The sequence below is a fragment of the Panthera pardus genome, unplaced genomic scaffold (assembly GCF_024362965.1).
Source record: "Panthera pardus isolate Hobbes unplaced genomic scaffold, ASM2436296v1 HiC_scaffold_13, whole genome shotgun sequence".
NCBI classification, from domain to species: Eukaryota; Metazoa; Chordata; class Mammalia; order Carnivora; family Felidae; genus Panthera; species Panthera pardus.
In genome coordinates, this window is record NW_026526688.1 from 165,597,375 (window position 1) to 165,617,623 (window position 20,249).

The 20,249-nt window shown below is 36.1% G+C and overlaps 1 protein-coding gene across 1 annotated transcript in view; it reads left to right on the forward strand.

The window, feature by feature from the left end:
- GABRA4 (gamma-aminobutyric acid type A receptor subunit alpha4) overlaps positions 1 to 17,558 on the forward strand; it is a 66,638-nt gene extending 49,080 nt beyond the window's left edge. Inside the window, exon 9 of the mRNA XM_019412874.2 lies at positions 15,552 to 17,558. Coding sequence (XP_019268419.1) covers positions 15,552 to 16,085 — 534 coding nt within the window. The 3' untranslated portion in view covers positions 16,086 to 17,558. The remainder of the gene's footprint in view (positions 1 to 15,551) is intronic.
- The last annotated feature ends 2,691 nt before the right edge of the window (positions 17,559 to 20,249 follow it).

Consider the following 20,249-nt stretch of genomic DNA (forward strand, 5'->3'; position numbering starts at 1 on the left):
AATGGGGAGATGAGACTGACGGGGGGAGGGCAGGGCCCAGATCACGTAGAGTGTTATGCTGCCATGTAAGTATTTTAAGGTTTTGGGTTTTTTTCCCCCTGAAAACAGTAGAGTTCCAACTGAAAGAATATAAGCATGGAAGTAATGTGATCAGATTTACAATGCATAAACACTATTTTAGTGGGGAGTAGAGAGAGGGAAGATTCATAAGCATGTGGGTCTGAGAATGTTAATAGCCTGTGCAGTAGCCAAGTGAGAAATGTTGATTGGCTTTATAAAGGCTGTGAAGAAGACTAGACAGATTGGACAAATATTGAAGATATTGGACACAAAAGAATAAAGCAGAAGTAGACAAGAATAGTAGAAGTTTTGTGGCTTGTATAGCTAGCTGGATAGTGTGCCAGTCTTTAAAATGTAGGATACAGCAGGAGGGATGTATTTGTTAGGATAAATACATTGGGTTCATTGCATACGAACAAATTGGTATATAGATTAGACTTTGGTCAAAAATGTAGGTTCCATAAGGGTAAGAATTTGGGGCCTTTCCTCCACTTTTGTATCACCAGAGCCCAGAACAGTGTCTGACATATAAATGAGCATTCAATAAATATGTGCTAAATAATTAGATGAATAAGTGAGTGGATATATGAGTGAATAAATTAAAATTTTGGTATGCTTCTAGTATATCTGATTGATATCATCCTAGATATATGGGACTTCAGGTTGGAGAAAAATTTGGGATGTAGACATTGATTTTATAATATTGATATAAAGATGGTAATCCAAGCCACCGGACAGGTTTATTTACCCAAAGATTGAGAAAGTTGAGATGTCTGAGATTTGAACTGTATGGAAAGATAGCATTTTAGAATTAAGCAGAAGAAGAGACTGGAGACTGAGAAAGGAAAGGGGAACATGACTTGATTGTGGAGTTTAGGGGGAAAATTTAAAGAATATAGAAGTGAGCAACAGTTTTAGATACTGCTGAACTGTAGGTAAGATACATATTTTAAAAAGTTCCTTTTGGAATAATCCACAAAGAGTTTCAAGGGAAAGATAGGAGGGGATATAAAATAACAATGGGTTGAAGAGTAAATAACAGGTGAAGAAGCAGGAATAGTAAATGTAGACAATTTTCCCCTAAACTGGCAGTGATCGAAGAACAATAGCTGAAAGGGGTCAGAAGCTTGAGGAATTTTGGATGTTGACATTGTTTACTTCTTCACTTGATGTTAGCCAAAAGGCCGAGAAGCGATCACATTGTTTACTTCTTTATAATGCAAGAGGAATTTTCGTATGTTGTATGTTGGGAAAGTGCAAATATTTTTTAAATTACTAATATAATTCGGTAGAACAAAACCACAGGATTCCTGATTTTATGTCTCTCTGCAAGCATCCATCAGCCCAAAAGGAACCCTTTTAAACAGGAGCCTTTAATTATCTCTTCCTACAATTGCCAGATCTGGGCAAGTTGGGTTTTTGCTAGTTCTTAGCACTGCTCCAAGGAATGGAGCTGATTGTCTGCATCTCGAAATAGGAAATACGATGAATTTGGAACAGAGCACAAAATGTAGTGTTCCCGTATATTTCCAACCCTTTCTGAGGTGTTTAGTTACAGTCTTCATTAAATATTTAGTTCTATTGAAAAAAGTATAGCAAATATCTGAGGATAGAAATAATGGAAACTTGCATTGTAATATTTTACCTCATAGGGACTATCCGCACTTCTGTCTTAGAATATGAAATGATAACAATATAATAGTAATGTTTAACAATTATTGATTGTTTACTATGTTCTAGGTAGTGTGTCAAGGGCTTCACAGCACTACCCATCAGTAACTCTAAGTACTTTTCGTTATTATCCTCATTTTACCCAGGAGAGAAATCGGAAGGAAGCCCAGAGGAACTAAATAACTCCCCCAAGGTCACATAAGTAGTATTTGGCAGAATCTGAAACTTCAATCAACTTGCTTTTAGAACCTATGGTTCTGCCTTTGGTTTTTAACTACTAACGTTCTACCAACAAGAATGATAACGAAGATAAATATTTGGTAGCTTTTGGTTTTAAGATTCATTTTACAGATGTGTGTGAAGGGCACATTTTTCTTGCTGCCTACCAGGTATTTGGGTCATGTAGTTTCCGGCCTGCTTGGTTGAAGTGGTTATCTTGGTGGTATACATTAATGTGCTGATGAGCCATTTACCATAAATTGCAACTCAGCTACTGGTTCAATTCATGCTAAATTTGCAATCCGCCTTTACTGAAGTGCAAAATTGTCTTTCTTGTCATAAAGTGGTAGAACATGCAAAATAGTCTAATACCTTATTTTCTAGCTCAAGTAAGATTATCTAGGCTCCAAGAAAGTTTTAAAATGTTCACTTTGGATGAACAGCTGTTTCAACATGAGAGCCTTGTTCGATGTTGAATGGTTTTGCTAATGCCCCATTGGAAACCATACATGGCACTTACTGTTTTAGGACAAGTCAAATTATTTCTGGAGAATATCTGAACGGCTTCAGCTGTTTGGGGGGGGGGGGTTCATCTGTTTGACAATGTAAGACCTACCAACTAGGGTCATGGTGGAATATCAATTTGTTCTGACCTAATGCATTGTTTTACTGTAGATGGAGTAGATTTGTAATGAATCGTGTTAAAAGGATAATTCAACATATGCTTTATGACCAATTGGCTGTGCTTCCAATCGTAAAGACTAGAGAAATGGATTGATTTTCAAAATATAAGAGCATACACAATAGGTGGCTTAATGAGTCCTTTTCTACTACCTACACATATGTATACACATTAACTTTATACCTAATTTGGCACATGAATTGCTGAACTTCATTAACTTTAATTACTTGTAGATAACTACATGTTTGGAAAATCATTCTCAAATCAGGAACTAGAGCCACTGTTTATGTCGATACCTTATCTGGGTTACAATTAAAGTTGCAATTGCAGTGTCTTATGTGCTGGGGGGGAGAATGTTTCAATTTTACCATATCGTATATTTGAGTAGTATATTTTTAAACGTCTTTTGAAAGTGCTGTATTCCAACTTAAGAGAAAGTTTGTCAAAGAAGGTTGGGGCACAGCTTCCGTCTTGCAGAAGATCATCATATAGAAGATAGTCTAATACCTTTGAGTGGTGTCAAATAGTCTAATAAATTTTGAGTGGTGATGTTGATTCATTTTTAAAGCAGTTCATTTTAAAACAGTTCAAAATCTACAGGGGCAGTTGGTTAAGCACCTGACTTCAGCTCAGGTCATGATCTCACAGCTCATGAGTTTGAGCCCTGCGTCAGGCTCTGTGCTGACAGCTGGGAGCCTGGAGCCTGCCTTGGGTTCTGTGTCTCCCTCTCTCTCTGCCCCTCCCTCACTCATGCTCTCTCTCTCTCTCTGTCTCAAAAATAAATAAACATTTAAAAAATCAAAATGTAGAGATACAAAGTACTATCTATAATCATGTTATGACAACCAAGCATCAAAGGAATAGGAAGAATATAAGGAAGAATGGGAGAGAGAGTAATCTGTAAAAACTCTAGAACAATTTTCACATAAACTGGAAAGGCAGGACTAATCAGAGAGATTTTTTTGTGAGTCAAAGCATAGTACAGTGTTTAATTTATGATAGAAACCAAATAAATGTAAATAAAATTAAAAACCAAGCCATTTATAATGATTTGGGTTGTGGACATATTTCAGGTAAATTCTTTTCTGTTTTCCTTCAACCCCATTAACATATGCATTTGCTATTATAGGCAGTGTCCAGAAGTGGTTAAAAGTGTGGGTGGGTCTGGGATTCACATCATGACTCTAACCCATGTTAGACCTTAAGTGAAGTACCTAACTTCACTTGTCTGACCTTAAGTGAAGTACCTAACTTTTCTAGGCTTCAGTGTCCTCATTGGAAACAATAAGACTATTAATACTATCTCACAGGTGATTGCAGGAAATATGTGAGGTTATTTGTGAAAACCATTTAGTGTAGTACTGGGTCCTTAGTAAGCACTCAATACATTGTAGAGATATTGATGGATATTCATGATCTCTGTCTATCAAGTACTAGATTAGACATTACTTATGTTAGAGTAGCCCTGAATGTAAAGCATTGCCTTAATTGCCCATTTCAAGACAATATAAAAGTAAGAAAAGAAAAGGAAGATTTTAGAACATCCTCAAAAGATCTCAAATTTTAATGACAAGGGAGTTTCTCAGCCTTCCTTATCTTTATGCTACTGAGAGAAATCTTCAGAATTTGTCCCCACTGCCATAAGGTACTTCCTTCCTTTCCCCTTCCTTCCTTACCTGGTTAAACCTCACTGATTCCTAAAGTTTCAGTTTATGTCTCTTTCTAAAAGTTACTTTCTCAGCAATCAGGAAAGGTAATGCACTTCCTAATTTCTTTAGTTTCCCTTTATAGCACTTACTGATTATTATAATTTTTTTTTTTTTTTAATTCCTGAGAGAAGATGCCAGGGCTGTATTTTTTTCACCTCTGTACTCTCAGTGCTCGGAAAAATACCTTGAAAAATTGGACACTCAGTACACTCAATACATATACGTTAGGCAAATTCATAATGGGGTAAATCAATGCTTTTAATAAGTCCTTTATTGCTTATGAGCTTAATCGTGAATCTTCTACTACTCACTTCCAGCAAGAGTTGAAGCATGGCACTTGAGCTCTTTCTCCTAAAAATAAATCTATTGGAGCTATTATATATGTTCAGATTCAATAGGCCAACATTGTCTAATATTGCAAAGAAACTCAGACTGTTTTAGGTAAGGTTCTTGGCTCATCAAAGGCTTTCTTACACTGCATAGCTATGATTTTACAAAGGGATGTGACTGACAATGCTTGAGCTTTGAAATGTTTCCTTCCAGTGGAAGTATACTGAGAATCTGGTCTTGATAAATTATTGCTTTTTGGATAGTGCCCCTGTTGCCTTTGCTAACGCAGATAAAACTGTGACTCAGACTACTTGGTATATCAGCCTCCCGGAGGGTTGGCATGAACCTGAATCCTTCTGGGTGGCTATTTCTCAAAGCACGATTTTGTTATGATCAAATCATAACAAGTCTACATTAAGAGAAAAAGCATTGTCTGAATGATTTTGAAGTTCAAATGTAATTTTCTGAATATTTTGAAGCTGAAGCAGATCATTTCCACAGAATGATGAGCATGCTTTAAAAAATAAATTGATTTGGCCACCCAAGTTAGGGATTTAAAAACGTAGTGAGATTTCTTTTGCAATGATTTGTCGGATATCTATGTAAATTAACTCTACTTTTAAGGTTTAAAGAAATCTGGAAATGTGGAAAATAAAGGTTCTAAATTATATTATTAATGACACTTTTTCAATATTTAAACAAATAAATGCTCTGAAATCCACAACACAGAGAGAGAAGGTGGTCTTCAGGGTCATACATTCAAGTTATAATATGAAAAGAGGCAAAAATATTTAGGGAGAAGTATTGGGTAGTTAAGAAGGATCTGCAGCTGGGGCGCCTGGGTGACTCAGTCGGTTAAGCATCTGACTTTGGCTCAGGTCATGATCTCGCAGTTCGTGGATTCAAGCCCTGCGTTGGGCTCTGTGCTGACAGCTGGGAGCCTGGAGCCTGGATTCTGTGTCTCCCTCTCTCTCTGCCCTTCTCCTGCTTGTGTTCTATCACTCAAAAATTTAAATAAATAAATAAATAAATAAATAAATAATTAATTTAAGAAGGATCTGGATCTAAGTCCAAACTAGAAGATTTAAAGCCTCAGTTAACCACCAAATTCCTCAGATGTGAGTGAAAAGAAGCTGAAAAGAAGAGAAGATGGAGGTATCTTATGTCTAGGCAATTAGGACAGTTTAGGAAGAGATTGTAGATGATCCGTGGTAGATATATAAGCATTTTTATTCATCAAGAAAAATTAAGAATATGACAAAGAAATCAATGCTTCCTTCCTGTCAAAGCCATCTCAGTTTCTTTGAATGTCCTGTATCTTGACTCTATCTAGGATTTGGGATTTTCAGAAAGTTATATTCAGTGTAAAAGAGAGAAGAGAACAGACTAGAAACAAAGAAAATATCTAAAAAGAGAGTTGCAAGTTTGTTTAGGTTTTACTTTTTTCTTATGAGGTCAGTTACTACTCACTGTTTTAAAAAATCTTAAAATATATGTGCCTCAAATTGAATTTTATTGAAGTTAGATAATTGTTTAGGCCATCATAACAAAACAACATAGGTTTAAACAACATCGGCTTAAACAGCAGAAATGTGTTTTCTTATAGTTCTAAAGGCTAGAAAACCCAAGATCAAGGTTTCCATAGGTTTGGTTTTTGGTGAGAGCTCTCTTTCTGGCTTGCAGACGGCTGCCTTCTTGTTGTAGCCTCTTTTGTTAGAGAAAAAGAGTTCTCTGGTGCCTCTTCTTCTTTTGTAAGGATACCAGTGTTAACTGATCAGGGCTTGACCCTTGGGACCTGAATCAGCCTTGGTCACTTCGTTAAAGATTCAGTCTCCAATACAGCCACACAGTGGGTGGTTAGGACTTCAACATACGAATTTTGAGGGGTCACCGTTCAGTCTACAGTAATGATGAAAACCTCTTAATATTTTGATTATTTTACCTTCTTTGGCATTTGTTGCCCTCTAGTATCCCAAGTCTGGTGCCTTCGCTGCCCCATTTCCTGCATCCAATTTCAACGTGGAAGAAAGTCCTTTTGACTGCTGTAATTAAAATAAGATGTGAAAGAGAGTGATACTATGGTGCCAGACCAATAGATCCACAGATACAATGCTTTTTAATATTCCATTATATTTAGAAAGTGGGCCAGCCAAACGAGGTTGCCAATGTTCTGTGTATGTGGGTGTGGTAGGAATATCCTCCTCTAGGTTGGAATATAGTGGTTCAGCAGTCTTTGCTGTTTCCCTGATCACTAGTTTCCAGACTTCACTAATACTTGGAAAGTTCCAGAAAGAGACCAGTGATCTGATATAATACAAGAAATACTTTTATGGACCCCACATCATTTTTGGACATTGAAATACTCGTGGCTATAGTTTTTCCTGCATGGAGCATGATGTATGATTGTGGTAGCTAATTAGTTAAAAGCATGTCAGCTGAACTCCAGTTGCAGAAGAACCACTCAGCAAAAGTTAACCATTGTTGCTATTCTTGCTATTGCCATTTACTTCCCAGAAGAGCTTTTTATATTTGTCTTACATCATACATTATGGGATTTACTATAGTGTTAATACTCCACATTTACTGTGTCCAATATGTATTTTAACTTTGTAGTGCATTTTGTATTTCCTCATATTTATTTCTCATTTCAGCCGGCAGCATGCTTTTCATGACTTTCTCCTACACCACAGACTGCCCTTTGCTTCAGTGTTCTCCCACCTTTCTAGTTACTAGAAATGGTGGCCATGTTTTTACAGAAATACAGATAATATCTTCTAAAAGTTCATTTACTGTGGTGATTTATTTGTGTGTGATATACCTTCTTGTGGGGACCACAATCTCACTATCTGCCTTCTCCTGGACTATTTCTATGTAATGTTCATTTGATGCCTACTAGGTGCTGGACATTGTAAGTGCCTTACATGTATTATTTTATTTATTCATTATAAGGAAGGTACCATTATAACTCCCGTGTTGGCAAAGATCTTGAGGTTTTGAGAGGTTAAGTAACTTGCCAGATATCTCAACGCTAGCAAATGGCAAATTCAGTGCTTGTGTCCAGGTCTGTCTGATTTCAGAGGCACACAGTCCTAATTATTTAGCAAGTGTTTCCCAATTTCTGATCTCTGATGATCGGCAATAACATAACGAACAAATAAGACTTTCTGCAAATATGATCTGAGTTTTTAACTAGCTCCCAGATTATTCTTATAAACATTTAGAATGACTATAATGCTGCTTCTCGTTAACGAGCAAGAAAAAATTCATGCAGGTTAGTGTTTGCATTTGGATAAAATGAGTGGAGTGTCCTTTGCCCTCTACCCTCTCTAGGGTTGTGTTGGGAGCATTGGTGGATGCACCTTCTGAAGCAATTCCAGTTAGCAGTTCTGGTCAAGTCCACTTGATCAAGCTGAGAACTTCTGCTCTGAGTAGTGAAATCTCCGGCAAAGAGATTTCCTCTGCTAGAGCAATATATTTAATAGACAAATCTTGACAAATAGGAAGAAGCACTGGGAATCACTAGGAAATAAAAGTAACCACCACCTTGCATGTCTTCGAGAAATCCTAATATTTTAAACTTTCAACGTCTAAATATGTAAAGAGAAAATGAATGAATCCTTTAAGCTCTTGTTCTCTGGTAATTTCAAATTGAAGACATAATTTTTTTTTTCTTTATCCCAGTGCCTGATATTGAAAGCAGTATTTCCATAGCTTATGGAAATACAAACATTGAATTAAATGCTAACATGGGGAGAAAATGAAATACAATAAATAGAGTGCTCAGCATTTTCATTTCTGCATTTTGCTGTTCAATGTATGATAGAGTCCCCTGGGAACTATTTATGAAATATTTAGCATGTTTGTTTGGAGGGGATGTTTTTCATTTCTACGCAGCAGCATTTTCTAAAAACGCTAATGATAGTCCTCAGTAAATCATTACCTTGGAGTTCAGTTTCAGCTTCTCTACCATACTTGTTTATTTCCTTATTAAATAAGATATGTGGCTCACCCCTGCAGCCCTGTCAGATGGCCTGGAATAAATGTCTTTCCATTATTGGATTTTTTAAAAAATATTTGACTCATTGATATTCTGGAAGATAAACATGTTCATTACTAGCCTTGTTTGTTTTTAATTTAGAAGGGTTAAATTACATTTTATTAAACTTCATTAGCTTCTCAAGCGAGCCATATGAATGTAGCGTGTCTTCTGCAAAGCTCGCCTTGGTCACTTTATCTCATTGCTGCTAGAGTAATACATTGAGATGAATTTTCTTTCTGCAGTTGATAATACTTCTCTAGAAATCGTGTCAGATCACAGTCATGATTGATGAATGGCTTGGATTTGCTCCTGTTTGCCTGTTGCTGCTTGAATTTGTTGGAAACGTTTGAGTCTGCTACCTCGCATCTCTGTCCCACCAGTTTCCTTGCTTTGGGCTGTTGTGACTAATGACAAAATGATTTCAAGCTAAACCATTTTTAAAAATTCAGATGAAGCCTAGGTGCTTTCTTGTTTGCAACCACTGTGTGTCTGCTGAATACTGACTGAACAGTGATGAGGCCACTCAAGTCTCAACCTTACATCACTCTGACACGTTAGTTGTTCCAAAGTTCGAAGACTGTGTGAATAGTATTCCTGGTGAATCCGGTGCCAGGTAGGTCAGTTGACTTCTCACTCTTTTTGTGGTTTGTCATCATGGAAAATGACAACTACTTTTTACATAGTAGACCATGAGAATCGGTACAAAATAACTTGAGTATCATTTGGGTACTTGGCAGAAAGCGAAGATTTAAGCCCCAAATGAGTCTAATTCTGCTTTCCTTTATGTGTGTTCTGATATATGAATATTGAGACACCTTAGGCATTCTTAGTCAGACCTGGGGTTGCATCAGGGTGACATGCACCTTACGCAGTATCTGCTATAGTCTAGAAATCTGCTCCGTAAGCAATGGAATGATAATCTGGAGGTCAGAACATTTTTGATACTTTTCCTTCAATTACTTTAATTCGAAAAGAATCCTGATTCTGTAATATCTCCAGTTCAATAAAAATTATTAAAAAATGAAGTAGGTGCCTGCTGTGTGCATTTGCCTACAGTGATTAATAAGGTAGTCTTTATACTCTAAAAGCTCACTAATACTTTTAAACCGAGAAAAAAAAGAAAGATTTGATCTTTGTTTTGGAGTGGTAATCCTAGTGGCACACTTCCTGCTGCTCCCTCCATTTTCATAAAGTCTCTTGCTTCTTTGATTCTTTTTTCTATTTGTTTTTTAATTTAAATTCAAGTTAGTTAACACTAACTAACTGTGTAGTTTTGGCTTCAGGAGTAGAACCCAGCGATTCATCTCTTCATTATGACACCCAGTGCGCATCCCAAAAAGTGCTCTCCTTAAAGCCCATCACCCATTTAGCCCACCCCCCCCCCCCACCTCCCCTCCAGTCTCTTATGGTCTGCCTCCCCCTCTGGTTTTATCTTATTTTTCCTTCCTTTCCCCTATGTTCATCTGTTGTGTTTCTCAAATTCCACATATGAGTGAAATCCTATGATATCTGTCTTTCTCTGACTTATTTTGCTTAGCCTAATACCCTCTAGTTCCATCCACATTGTTGCAAATGGCAAGATTTCATTCTTTTTAATCACCAAGTAGTATTCCATTGTGTATATATATACCACATTTTCTTTATCCATTCACCAGTCCCTGGAAATTTGGGCTATTTCCATAATTTGGCTATTGTTGACATAAACATTGGGGTGCATGTGCCCCTTCCAATCAGCATTTTTGTATCCTTCAGATAAATACCTACACTTGGGTGAGGAATAAAACAGTACTCTTAGCTTCTCCTGGAACAGGGTGGTTTGAATGTAGGTGAAGAACCAGATTGGTGAGTGGTGGTATCAGTTAAATGTCTACTTGTGTTTATGATTCTTTTTTTCCAGTCACTTTAGACTGATCCTATCTCTTTTGCTTTGGGTCAGTTCTTTTTTTCTAGGCATATTCTTCAAGTCTATGCTTAATTTCTGTGATATTTATAGTAGATGTCATGAGAATATAATAGTATATGTGGTCTGAATATAATTTTTAAACCATTGAAAATAGAACTCATACAAATATGAAATGGACATCTGTCAAAGTTTTGTCCAACTCATTAATTAATAAGGGAACCACATAAATAGTAAAACTGGTTTGAAATCTTTTTAAGGACTAAAAGTAGTCACTTTAAAGAAAAAGAGTGCTAGGATAAATACCAGGTTAGATATAGAAGTAATTAATATCCTACCGGGCAACAGTGATCTTTTCTACTGGACTGGAGTCTACAAGTTAAAGTCCACAGTGTTTGCACTTGAATCCAATATTACACAGCAAAATCAAAGTCAAGTAAATTCCCCTACATGCTTAATAATCCTTGGGTGGGCTTATTAAACAATGCTCCATATGACATTGAAAGAATATGTTGTAGTCCTTTCTGATTTCCAAGTCTTGAATAAGTATTTTTTTAAGTTCATTTATTTATTTTGAGAGACAGAGAGAGAGAGAGAGAGAGAGCCAGGGAGGGGTAGAGAGAGGGAGAGAGAGAGAATCCCAAGCAGGCTTCGCACTGTCAGCGTGGAGCCCGACAAAGACTTGAACCCAGGAACTGTGAGATCATGACTTGAACTGAAACCAAGAGTCAGATGCTTAACCCACTGAGCCACCCAGGCACCCCTAAGTCTTGAATAAATTTTTAACAATGTTATTGGCTATTACAAGTACTTAACTGACTCAAATACATAGGTGTAGTTTATTAAGTTTTTAATGCCTCCACATTTGTTTATTGAGGGGCTGTACAACATGGTAAAAACACTTCAGTAAGTCACTTACTGTATGACTTCCAGCAAGTTATAATCTCTCTGCTCTACTGTCTTCTACTGTAAAATGAGGAACTGCAATTTTAGAATTTCTCCCAGTTTTAAAATACAGTTGTTTTTTAAGAATGGGATTATAAAGGGCAAAATATCTTGGTCCTTTAGCTGGTGTCTGTAGTTAGGCAACAGGGCCCCCTAATGGTCTTTGATGAATTCTGGGTAGGTTGGCCTTCCACTTATCCCAGAATGTCTGAGAAGTTCTCCTCACTGGGAGTTTGGCAATATCTTATATTAGGACCCTTGATTTAATTGGTCTAAGCATGTTATCTAGTGCCACAATAATACTGCATAAAAAATAAGTACAAAATTTCAGTGGCATACGTAAACATTATCTTTTAATCTCAGGCCTGTGAGTTAATTGAAAAGTTCTGTTGATCTTTATTAAGCTTGGTTGGCAGTTCATCCTTTCTCAGCTGGGAAAATTCATGTGTCTAGTGGTCATCTAGCTGTTGGATGACCTGGGCTAGCCTCACTGGGGTGACTGGCTCTGCTCCAAAGGATCTTTTCAGCAGTCTAGTCCTAGCTTGTTGTTGACAAGTGGTGTTGATGACAGTGTTTTGAAAGAGAGTGGAAGCAAGAAGTCTTAAGGCTAAGACAGAAATGGCACACCATCATTTCTGAGACATACTGTTGGCCAGAAAAAGTTATAAGGAAGACTCTGGGGGAAATAAACTCCATCTCTTGATGGGGGAGGAATGGGAAATTCATATCACATGGGGCATGACTATGGAGAAGGAGGAAAAATTGGTGCAGTTTTTGTATTTAATCAAAGATACAGAACATGATTCACATTTGGGATTTCAGGAAGTTCCAGAAAGGTACTGATCTGGAGGGAAAGAAGACAGAATCCTATAAATGTTCTTGCACTTTCTTCTGGGGCCCAGCTAAGTCACTTACAAGTGACTTCATTCTTTCAGGTATTACTTTTAAAATTCATTCAGCAGAACTAGAGTTTTGTGGGTTTGGGGCTAATTATTCCATATTACTGAGGCAAGGTCATTCTTAGTACTCTACCAAGCGCTCCATGAATGGTGAGATTTTGCGGTCTGACTGGTGGGAACAGGCATTATTTCTGGCTTTGTGTTTCAGGTTCTTTCTTCTCATCCTTTTAGGGCATTCTTTTTATGGCCAGGTAGTACTTCACTCTCAAACTGATCTGTGCTTAGCAAAATAGTCAATGGGTACTCTCTGATTTTTGGAGTTCTATCTCTCTCTTATTACTTACTTACTTATGTATGTATGTATTTATGTACACTTCTCTGTTACTTTTTCCTGTGAATTCTAGCCATCTTGATTTCCCCAGATTTTCAGCTCCAACTCCTCAGTTCAGGGAATCTGTCTGATTTCTCCTGGATTCTCCTCTCCTCTACCACAGCATGGAAACACTTTCAAGTTTGTTTCTTCTCTCTTGATGATTATGATTCTATGTCGTCTAAGGCTCAGAGTCTTCAAAAAATAATTGTTTCACATATTTTGCCCAGATTTTCTTTTCTTTTTTCTTTTTCTTTTCTTTTCTTTTCTTTTTTTTTTTGTCATTTATACAGGAGAGTGAATTCAGTCCCTCTTACTCCATTTTGACCAGAAGTAGAAATCTCTAATTCTTAGAATTTAGTTTTTGGATTAATACGAATTTTTAAAGATTTGGGGCAACCTAACTTCTGGTGGAAGAAGACATTATGCAAATATCAGATTATACTTGAAAAATATGTTTCTTTCCTGCTTGTTTAATTGATCCTTTCTTACTCTCTTCCCTTCCCTTCTTAATATATTCAGCATTTTACTACAGTTTGATCTTCACTATATTTTACTTTTTGTTATATTTTTTATTGTATTGTGTGTGGGTATGCATCTTGTCAATGATAGGGTTAGCTCTTTTAATGTTGTGGATATAACTTATCCTTCCGTATATTCTTCACTGTGTGTATGACATTTCAAAGTTAATGTTAATCAATTAACATTATTCCTTTAGGTAAAAAGGGACTTCGCGTCAGGCTCTGGGCTGATGGCTCGGAGCCTGGAGCCTGTTTCCGATTCTGTGTCTCCCTCTCTCTCTGCCCCTCCCCCGTTCATGCTCTGTCTCTCTCTGTCCCAAAAATAAATAAAAAACGTTGAAAAAAAAATTTAGAAAAAAAAAAAAGAAAAAAAAAAGGGACTCAAAATCTGAGGATTAATTGACATTTACAATGTGCTTTGTAGAGGAAAAGTGTAAAAGTGCAGGGTAAACAATGATACCTTCAGCTTTTTTTTTTTTTTAAGTTTATTTATTTTTGAGAGAGGCAGAGACAGCATGAGCAGGGGAGGGGCAGAGAAAGAGGAGAAAGAGAGAATCCCAAGCAGACTCCGCACTGTCAGTACAGAGCCCCATGAGGGGCTCAAACTCATGAAACCATGGGATTGTGACTGAGCCGAAACTAAGAGGTGGACACTTAACCGACTGAGCCACTCAGGCTCCCCTGGTATCTTTAGCTTTTATGTTGATGTCGATTTTGGTTTCAATTTTCTCCACCAAAATTAGGTGTCATGTGTTAGACTACAATTTCTTATGAGTTTGACTGCAACCTGCTTAGAAGAATACTCCAGCCTGACATGAAGAATACTTTGTAAACCTCTCAGATCTTTGACTCTACATTTTGTGAGGCTTTTACTCTTTCTCTACTTAGCAAATTCGCAGTCATAATTCACAAATATATTACATATGGATTAAACACATTCAACCTACTTGATGGGTGTGGTATTGAAAAAGGATTCTATTTGTAGAATAAACATTTCTCCGTAAAATGAGCTCTCAGTCAATTGTATGTGATATTATCTGTGACATTTCTTGTATGCTGTCTCCTTCTAATCACCCACCTGTGAGCTGCTCTTCTTCGTCTCTCTCTCACCTCTCCTTCCTCCTCTTTTCACTCACCACCTATTTCATAAAATGGTAAGAGGAGAAGGTATAGAAAGTAATTACAGTATACCCTTAATGTAGCTTAGAATAAACATAATTAAAGAGGAAACATTTTTGCAAAAAACTCATGGTATATTCTAAAGACAGACATGACTATTTTGGGAATCATTTGAGCAATCATTTTCCTTCATTAGCATGGACAGTCTATAGTTGGCTATCCAGTTACTTATCGTGCCTGTCAGAATATAAGGAGAATTAATTTTAAACTTTATCATGCATCTTTATTCAAATATAGTCTTGTTCTACACATAAAATAAAGGGATGAGAAAATAAATGGATGAGTTCCATTTTGATTTAAATACTCTTTATTGGTAAATAGTTTGAATTCAGATATTTATGCAATGATATGGTGATGCTGTTTATATGTCTAATATAAAATTTTGTTTAAAACTAGTGTTCCTTTGTATATTCATTATTGTGGTGAAAAAATAAAATGCATTAGGCCTTCCAGATTTTATAATGATGTGTGTGCATCCATGTAAGATTATGAAAATAAATTTCAGGGATTTGGAAATTTAAGCTTTTGGAGTTTCCTTTTTTCAAGGAATGTCATGCACATATATATGGTTGTTATTGTTTTTCTGTGCACAAGAGTAAGTACAGTTCTTGCTGTTTATAAAACAGTCATATATAAAACTCATTGAAGTGCATACAACCTATCACAAAATATCATTTACAGTAAAACTGAAGAAAGTAGTATCGCTATCTTCATGAACTTCTCAAATAAAATCAAGCATAACTCTAGTTTAGAGCTCTAATAGCCAAATCTTTCTATAGATTTAACTTCTGACCATTTATAAGAATGGAAATATTTTGAAATAGAAGATTTTTGATTCACTTTCAAATGTATTCATGTTTTTTTTTCTTAGGTATTTTTAAGCTTTTACAGTAAGCTGAATGGATATCGTATATGAGTAAACATTTATATCATAGAAACAACTAATTTTAATTATTTGTTCCCTTTAATTTTGTATTAATTTACATAGAATGACATAATCATTGTAATTTTTAATATACCTTTTCAGAACACAAATGCCAATCTGAATATGAGAAAAAGAACAAATGCCTTGGTTCACTCTGAATCTGATGTCGGCAACAGAACTGAGGTGGGAAACCATTCGAGCAGATCCTCCACAGTTATTCCAGGATCTTCTGAAGGCACATCGCAGTCTTACTTAGCTTCCAGTCCAAACCCATTCAGCCATGCGAATGCAGCTGAAACAATATCTGCTGCAAGAGCACCTCTCTCTGCTCCTCCCTCTACTCCTGGGAGAACTGGGGACGTGCCCCAACAGGCTTCTGCTGGACCTGCTTCTACCCAGCGTGTGTTTGGATCAAGACTGGAGCGAATTAAGACCACTGTTAATACCACAGGGGCTTCTGGGAAGTTGTCAGCAACTACTCCTCCTTCTGCCCCGCCGCCGTCTGGGTCTGGCACAAGCAAAATAGACAAATATGCCCGTATTCTCTTTCCAGTAACATTCGGGGCATTTAACATGGTCTACTGGGTTGTTTATTTATCTAAGGACACTATGGAGAAATCAGAAAGTCTAATGTAATTTTGTTGCTAGAATAGTTTCCTAAAAGATGATGACCTTAATACAGAATGCCTTTTTACATGTTTTTAAAGATAAACCATTATTCTTTATTAAAATAAAAAGCCTATGTAATTTTTACATTCAAAAACAATCCAAGCCAGTTATTGGGAAAGTTAATCCATCCCTCAGTGAAGAGAGAGTGAGCCATCTTTCATTTCAGAAAAATGATTTGAATAGAATCAATTCAGCATTCAAATTAGATGAAATACAGACCATCCTGGAAAGTTGGGACAAGAGAAATAGGGCTATTAGAGATACATGGTTCATATTTATGCATTGGAATTTGAAAATAGACTATGACATTTTTAAATATACACTATGAATATCAACCAACAACCCTAAATTTCCCAGTGGCGCTGCCCTTAATCAGAATTGTTTATTGGATATCCTATGCGGTGACCTTTGGAGATTCTTCTAGTATCAGCAAGAAAAGGACTTTCTCTGTTACATGAAACATTTTTTAAAAGGAAAATGGAACAAAACAAATACTGACTAATAGAGTGAAACCTCTGCTGCGTCAAAAAACAAAAACAAAGGCCAGCGAAGACATGTTCCCTGTCTTATGTTGGTCAAACAGGACTTAAAACACTTGACTTGAAAAATCTGTGCTTTGAGCCAAAGTTTAACTCCTTGTATGAATTCTTTTTGACAGTAGTTCATTCAGTTATGTATTATTTCAACATATAGTTATTCAGAGCCTACTGTGTTCCATGCACTATGCTAGACACTGTCTCTCTAGGAAAGCTCTTTCACCTTAACCTATGATATTACTTGAATAGTAGAACAGTCAATGCATGCTAACGAACCATAAACTAGCAGAGAACATTGCATTCTTTAATGGAAGAAATTTATTTAGAGTCTGACAACATATTGAAAACATCTGTTTCTCCTATACCGATAGAGGGTAACACGTTAGCACAACCTTAGCAATTGACTTCAAAATATATGAAAATGTGTACAGATGGTTCTCTAAGTAAGAAGCACTGCCTACCAGAGAATAAAAATCTGGGCACTGTAAGATCCTATAAATTATCTGTCTCAAATTTGATCAGAATAGTAGGATAGAATTTGATCAGAATCATCACAATTAGGAACTCAATACAAGGCCTTTTAGATGCTTTTCCAAACATAGATCTATTTTGGCTGGTGAAATGCTAATCTTCTGGGAAGTTTTTGTGTCTGTAGTTTTGTATTTCTGGGAAGTTTAGTGTTTTGGGGGGGCAGGTTTTGTACAGTATCACAACTAGGGTGAGTATTTTAAAATTAAAAGAGTAGCCGAGGAATGGAGTAAAGAAGAAAACTCATAGCCAAGGGGTAGGATTCTGCTGACTCTGTTAATGCAATTTATCAGGATTTTCATGTACTGACTTTTCTTTTTCATTAGGTAGGCTTAACAACTTAATTAAATTCTTGCAGCTGTCTTATGACACTAAATCTAGGTCTAGTTTTTTGTTTTGTTGCTTCCAGATTTTTCTTCTATTCTTCTTTTTTTCCTGATCTAGGTTGTGTGAATGAATGTATTCTGGATGTTTGGGGGAACATTTTGATAAAAATGGCCACTTTCCAAGCAAAATCTCTTATTTTTAGAAAAGAAATATTAATTAATTGACATTAGTCTTTCAGTTATTACATTGCCTTGGAATGATTGTATATGAGAACTGTAAAATGTGCAAATGCCAAATATTGTGAGTCATATCTGAGGATACCTTTTTTTGCTATCACTCTAGGTATATCCTAGAATCACTAACAATTTTAAGGCTGAAAGATGCTTTAGAATTCATCCAATCCAAGCCCTCATTTATAAATTGATACCAGTAATATGAGGCCAAATAAAATTTGTACATATGTAAATATTTAATGAAGAGTACTTGTATAAAAAAGCTTATCACAAATTATTTTATGAATGTAAGTAAATTTCTAGCCTTGAGGACAATTCTTGAAATTGTGGTTGGAAACTCTGATTGTTTATTATTCCAATGAAAAGACCTTATTTCTTTAGTGAAGAATATACTCCTTACTTATTCATTGGCCTATTCTTAAGAAATATCTTATTGGCTTCCTTTTTAAAAAAGAAATTCTTCTATAAATTTTACAGATTTTAAAGGGATAAAAATCAATGATATTAGATTTGTAGACAAGGGATCCAGGTGAGCCTATGGTTTTTTTTCTTTGTTTGTGAAGAAGATTTTAGGGCAAGTCAGGTGGCCCAACAAAGAGAAAGGGCAAAATTAACCAAGGATTACTTTTTTTTTTTAATTTTTTAATGTTTACTTATTTTTGAGAGACAGAGAAGGAGCAGGGGAGGGGAAGAGAAAGAAGAAGACACAGAATCCAAAGCAGGGTCCAGGTTCCAAGCTGTCAGCACAGAGCCCAAGCTGTCAGATCATGACCCGAGCTGAAGTTGGACGCTTCACCGACTGAGCCACCCAGGCACCCCTAACCAAGGATTCTTAATTGTTAACTTGAAGAATAAATTGATCAGAAAGGAAGTCTAATGATTAGTACAAAAAGGGATTATTTCATTTGTACACAATGTTCATAACAATAACAATAATAATAATGCATATTTTATTTTCCCTAACTGCATTTCATCAAATTAAGTCATAGCTAAATATTTTATTTTGGTCATCATTCCTATCTCTCTAATAACTCATAGCTACATTAAACAAAACACTTTTATGAAGGACCAGTCACTTTTCACCCTGAGCAAATCTTGCAAGAGTCATTAGGAGAGCTCAGAGTCTTGGTAATTTGTGAAAAATTCTGGCTCAGAATGGTGACTTTGTATGGCTCTATCTTTTAAAGATGAAATTCAGAATTTTCTTATTCAGAACCAGTATCTATTTTCTAGCTTTCAACTCCAAGTTGGTTACTAACTCCTACATAATTACTTCCAATTTACTCCAGGCATGACTAGGTATAATAATATATTTATATGATTAATCTGCAGCTAAAAATGACTTGCCCTTGTTAATATACAGAGTATTTGAACAGTGTATATTTTAAATTGGACCCCACAAACCTTGAATTAGAGTAGGCAGAAAGTAGAGTCACTCTCTTACCGATGGAAATGAATCATAGAGAAGCCAGTGACAAAGACTACAGCAAGGAGCTGGAATTAACTTTGAAAGGTCATTTTTCAACCACATCACCTTAGCAGTGACCATGGTTCAAGCAGTAAGTATGATATTTGCTTGTGACTTATTTTACCCATGAACTGGTCAATTCTGCCTGACCCAGAAAAAAATCCCCACTCCCCACTCTCCCATTTTCCAATGGTCCCCTCTTCTAGATTTGTGAAAAAAACCTCCAGTGAAAAAACACCGGGTGGAGAAATGGATGACCTAATTTCAAATTCTGACTCTATTGTGGTTTTAAACGAGTCACTTAACCTTGCTAGGCTTGATTCCTTATGTATAAGAGAATGGGAGGATTAAATAATATCTAAGCTTTCTTCTAATTTTAATATTTTCTGCTTCTCATAGTACACTAAATACAGGCATATTCTTAGAATGGATTACACTCAATATATTAGAATAGGTACACTCAATACTTTGTGCCACAAATAGATGTTTATGGGGGAAGAGAAACTGATTTGGTTTCACTGCTTAATTACTCCAAGTTCATGACTTGAATTAAACTACAGTTCCCTGACCTTAAAAAAAGAACAAAAACAAAACAAACAAACCCCTCTCCATTTAGATTAGATATTTTTTTCTCTGTGGAAGATTTTACTCTTAAAAACTAAAAACAAATCGGTCATTTCTCTTTTCTGGGTTGTTATTCATCTTTGCTAAATGGGTTCCTGCTCCATTTTAGGGGCTGTGCTAATTTTTAGATATACATAGAGAAATGAAACTGGTTCCTTTCCTTTTATGTGGTCCCAGTCTGGTAGTGATAATAGATGTGTAGATGAGTAGCTATGGATTGTAGTAAGTGCTTCAGTAGTATAGAGGAGGGCTAAAACTAGGGTGATATGCGTGAGCCCTCACCTGAAACAAAAAATATATAGAAATCAGTAATCAGGATAAATGATGTTTTGAAAGAGTATTTAAAAAAATCAAACTTGATGCAAAAACCTATGATTAACAAAATACCCAAATTTTAAGTAAATATAGGATCAGT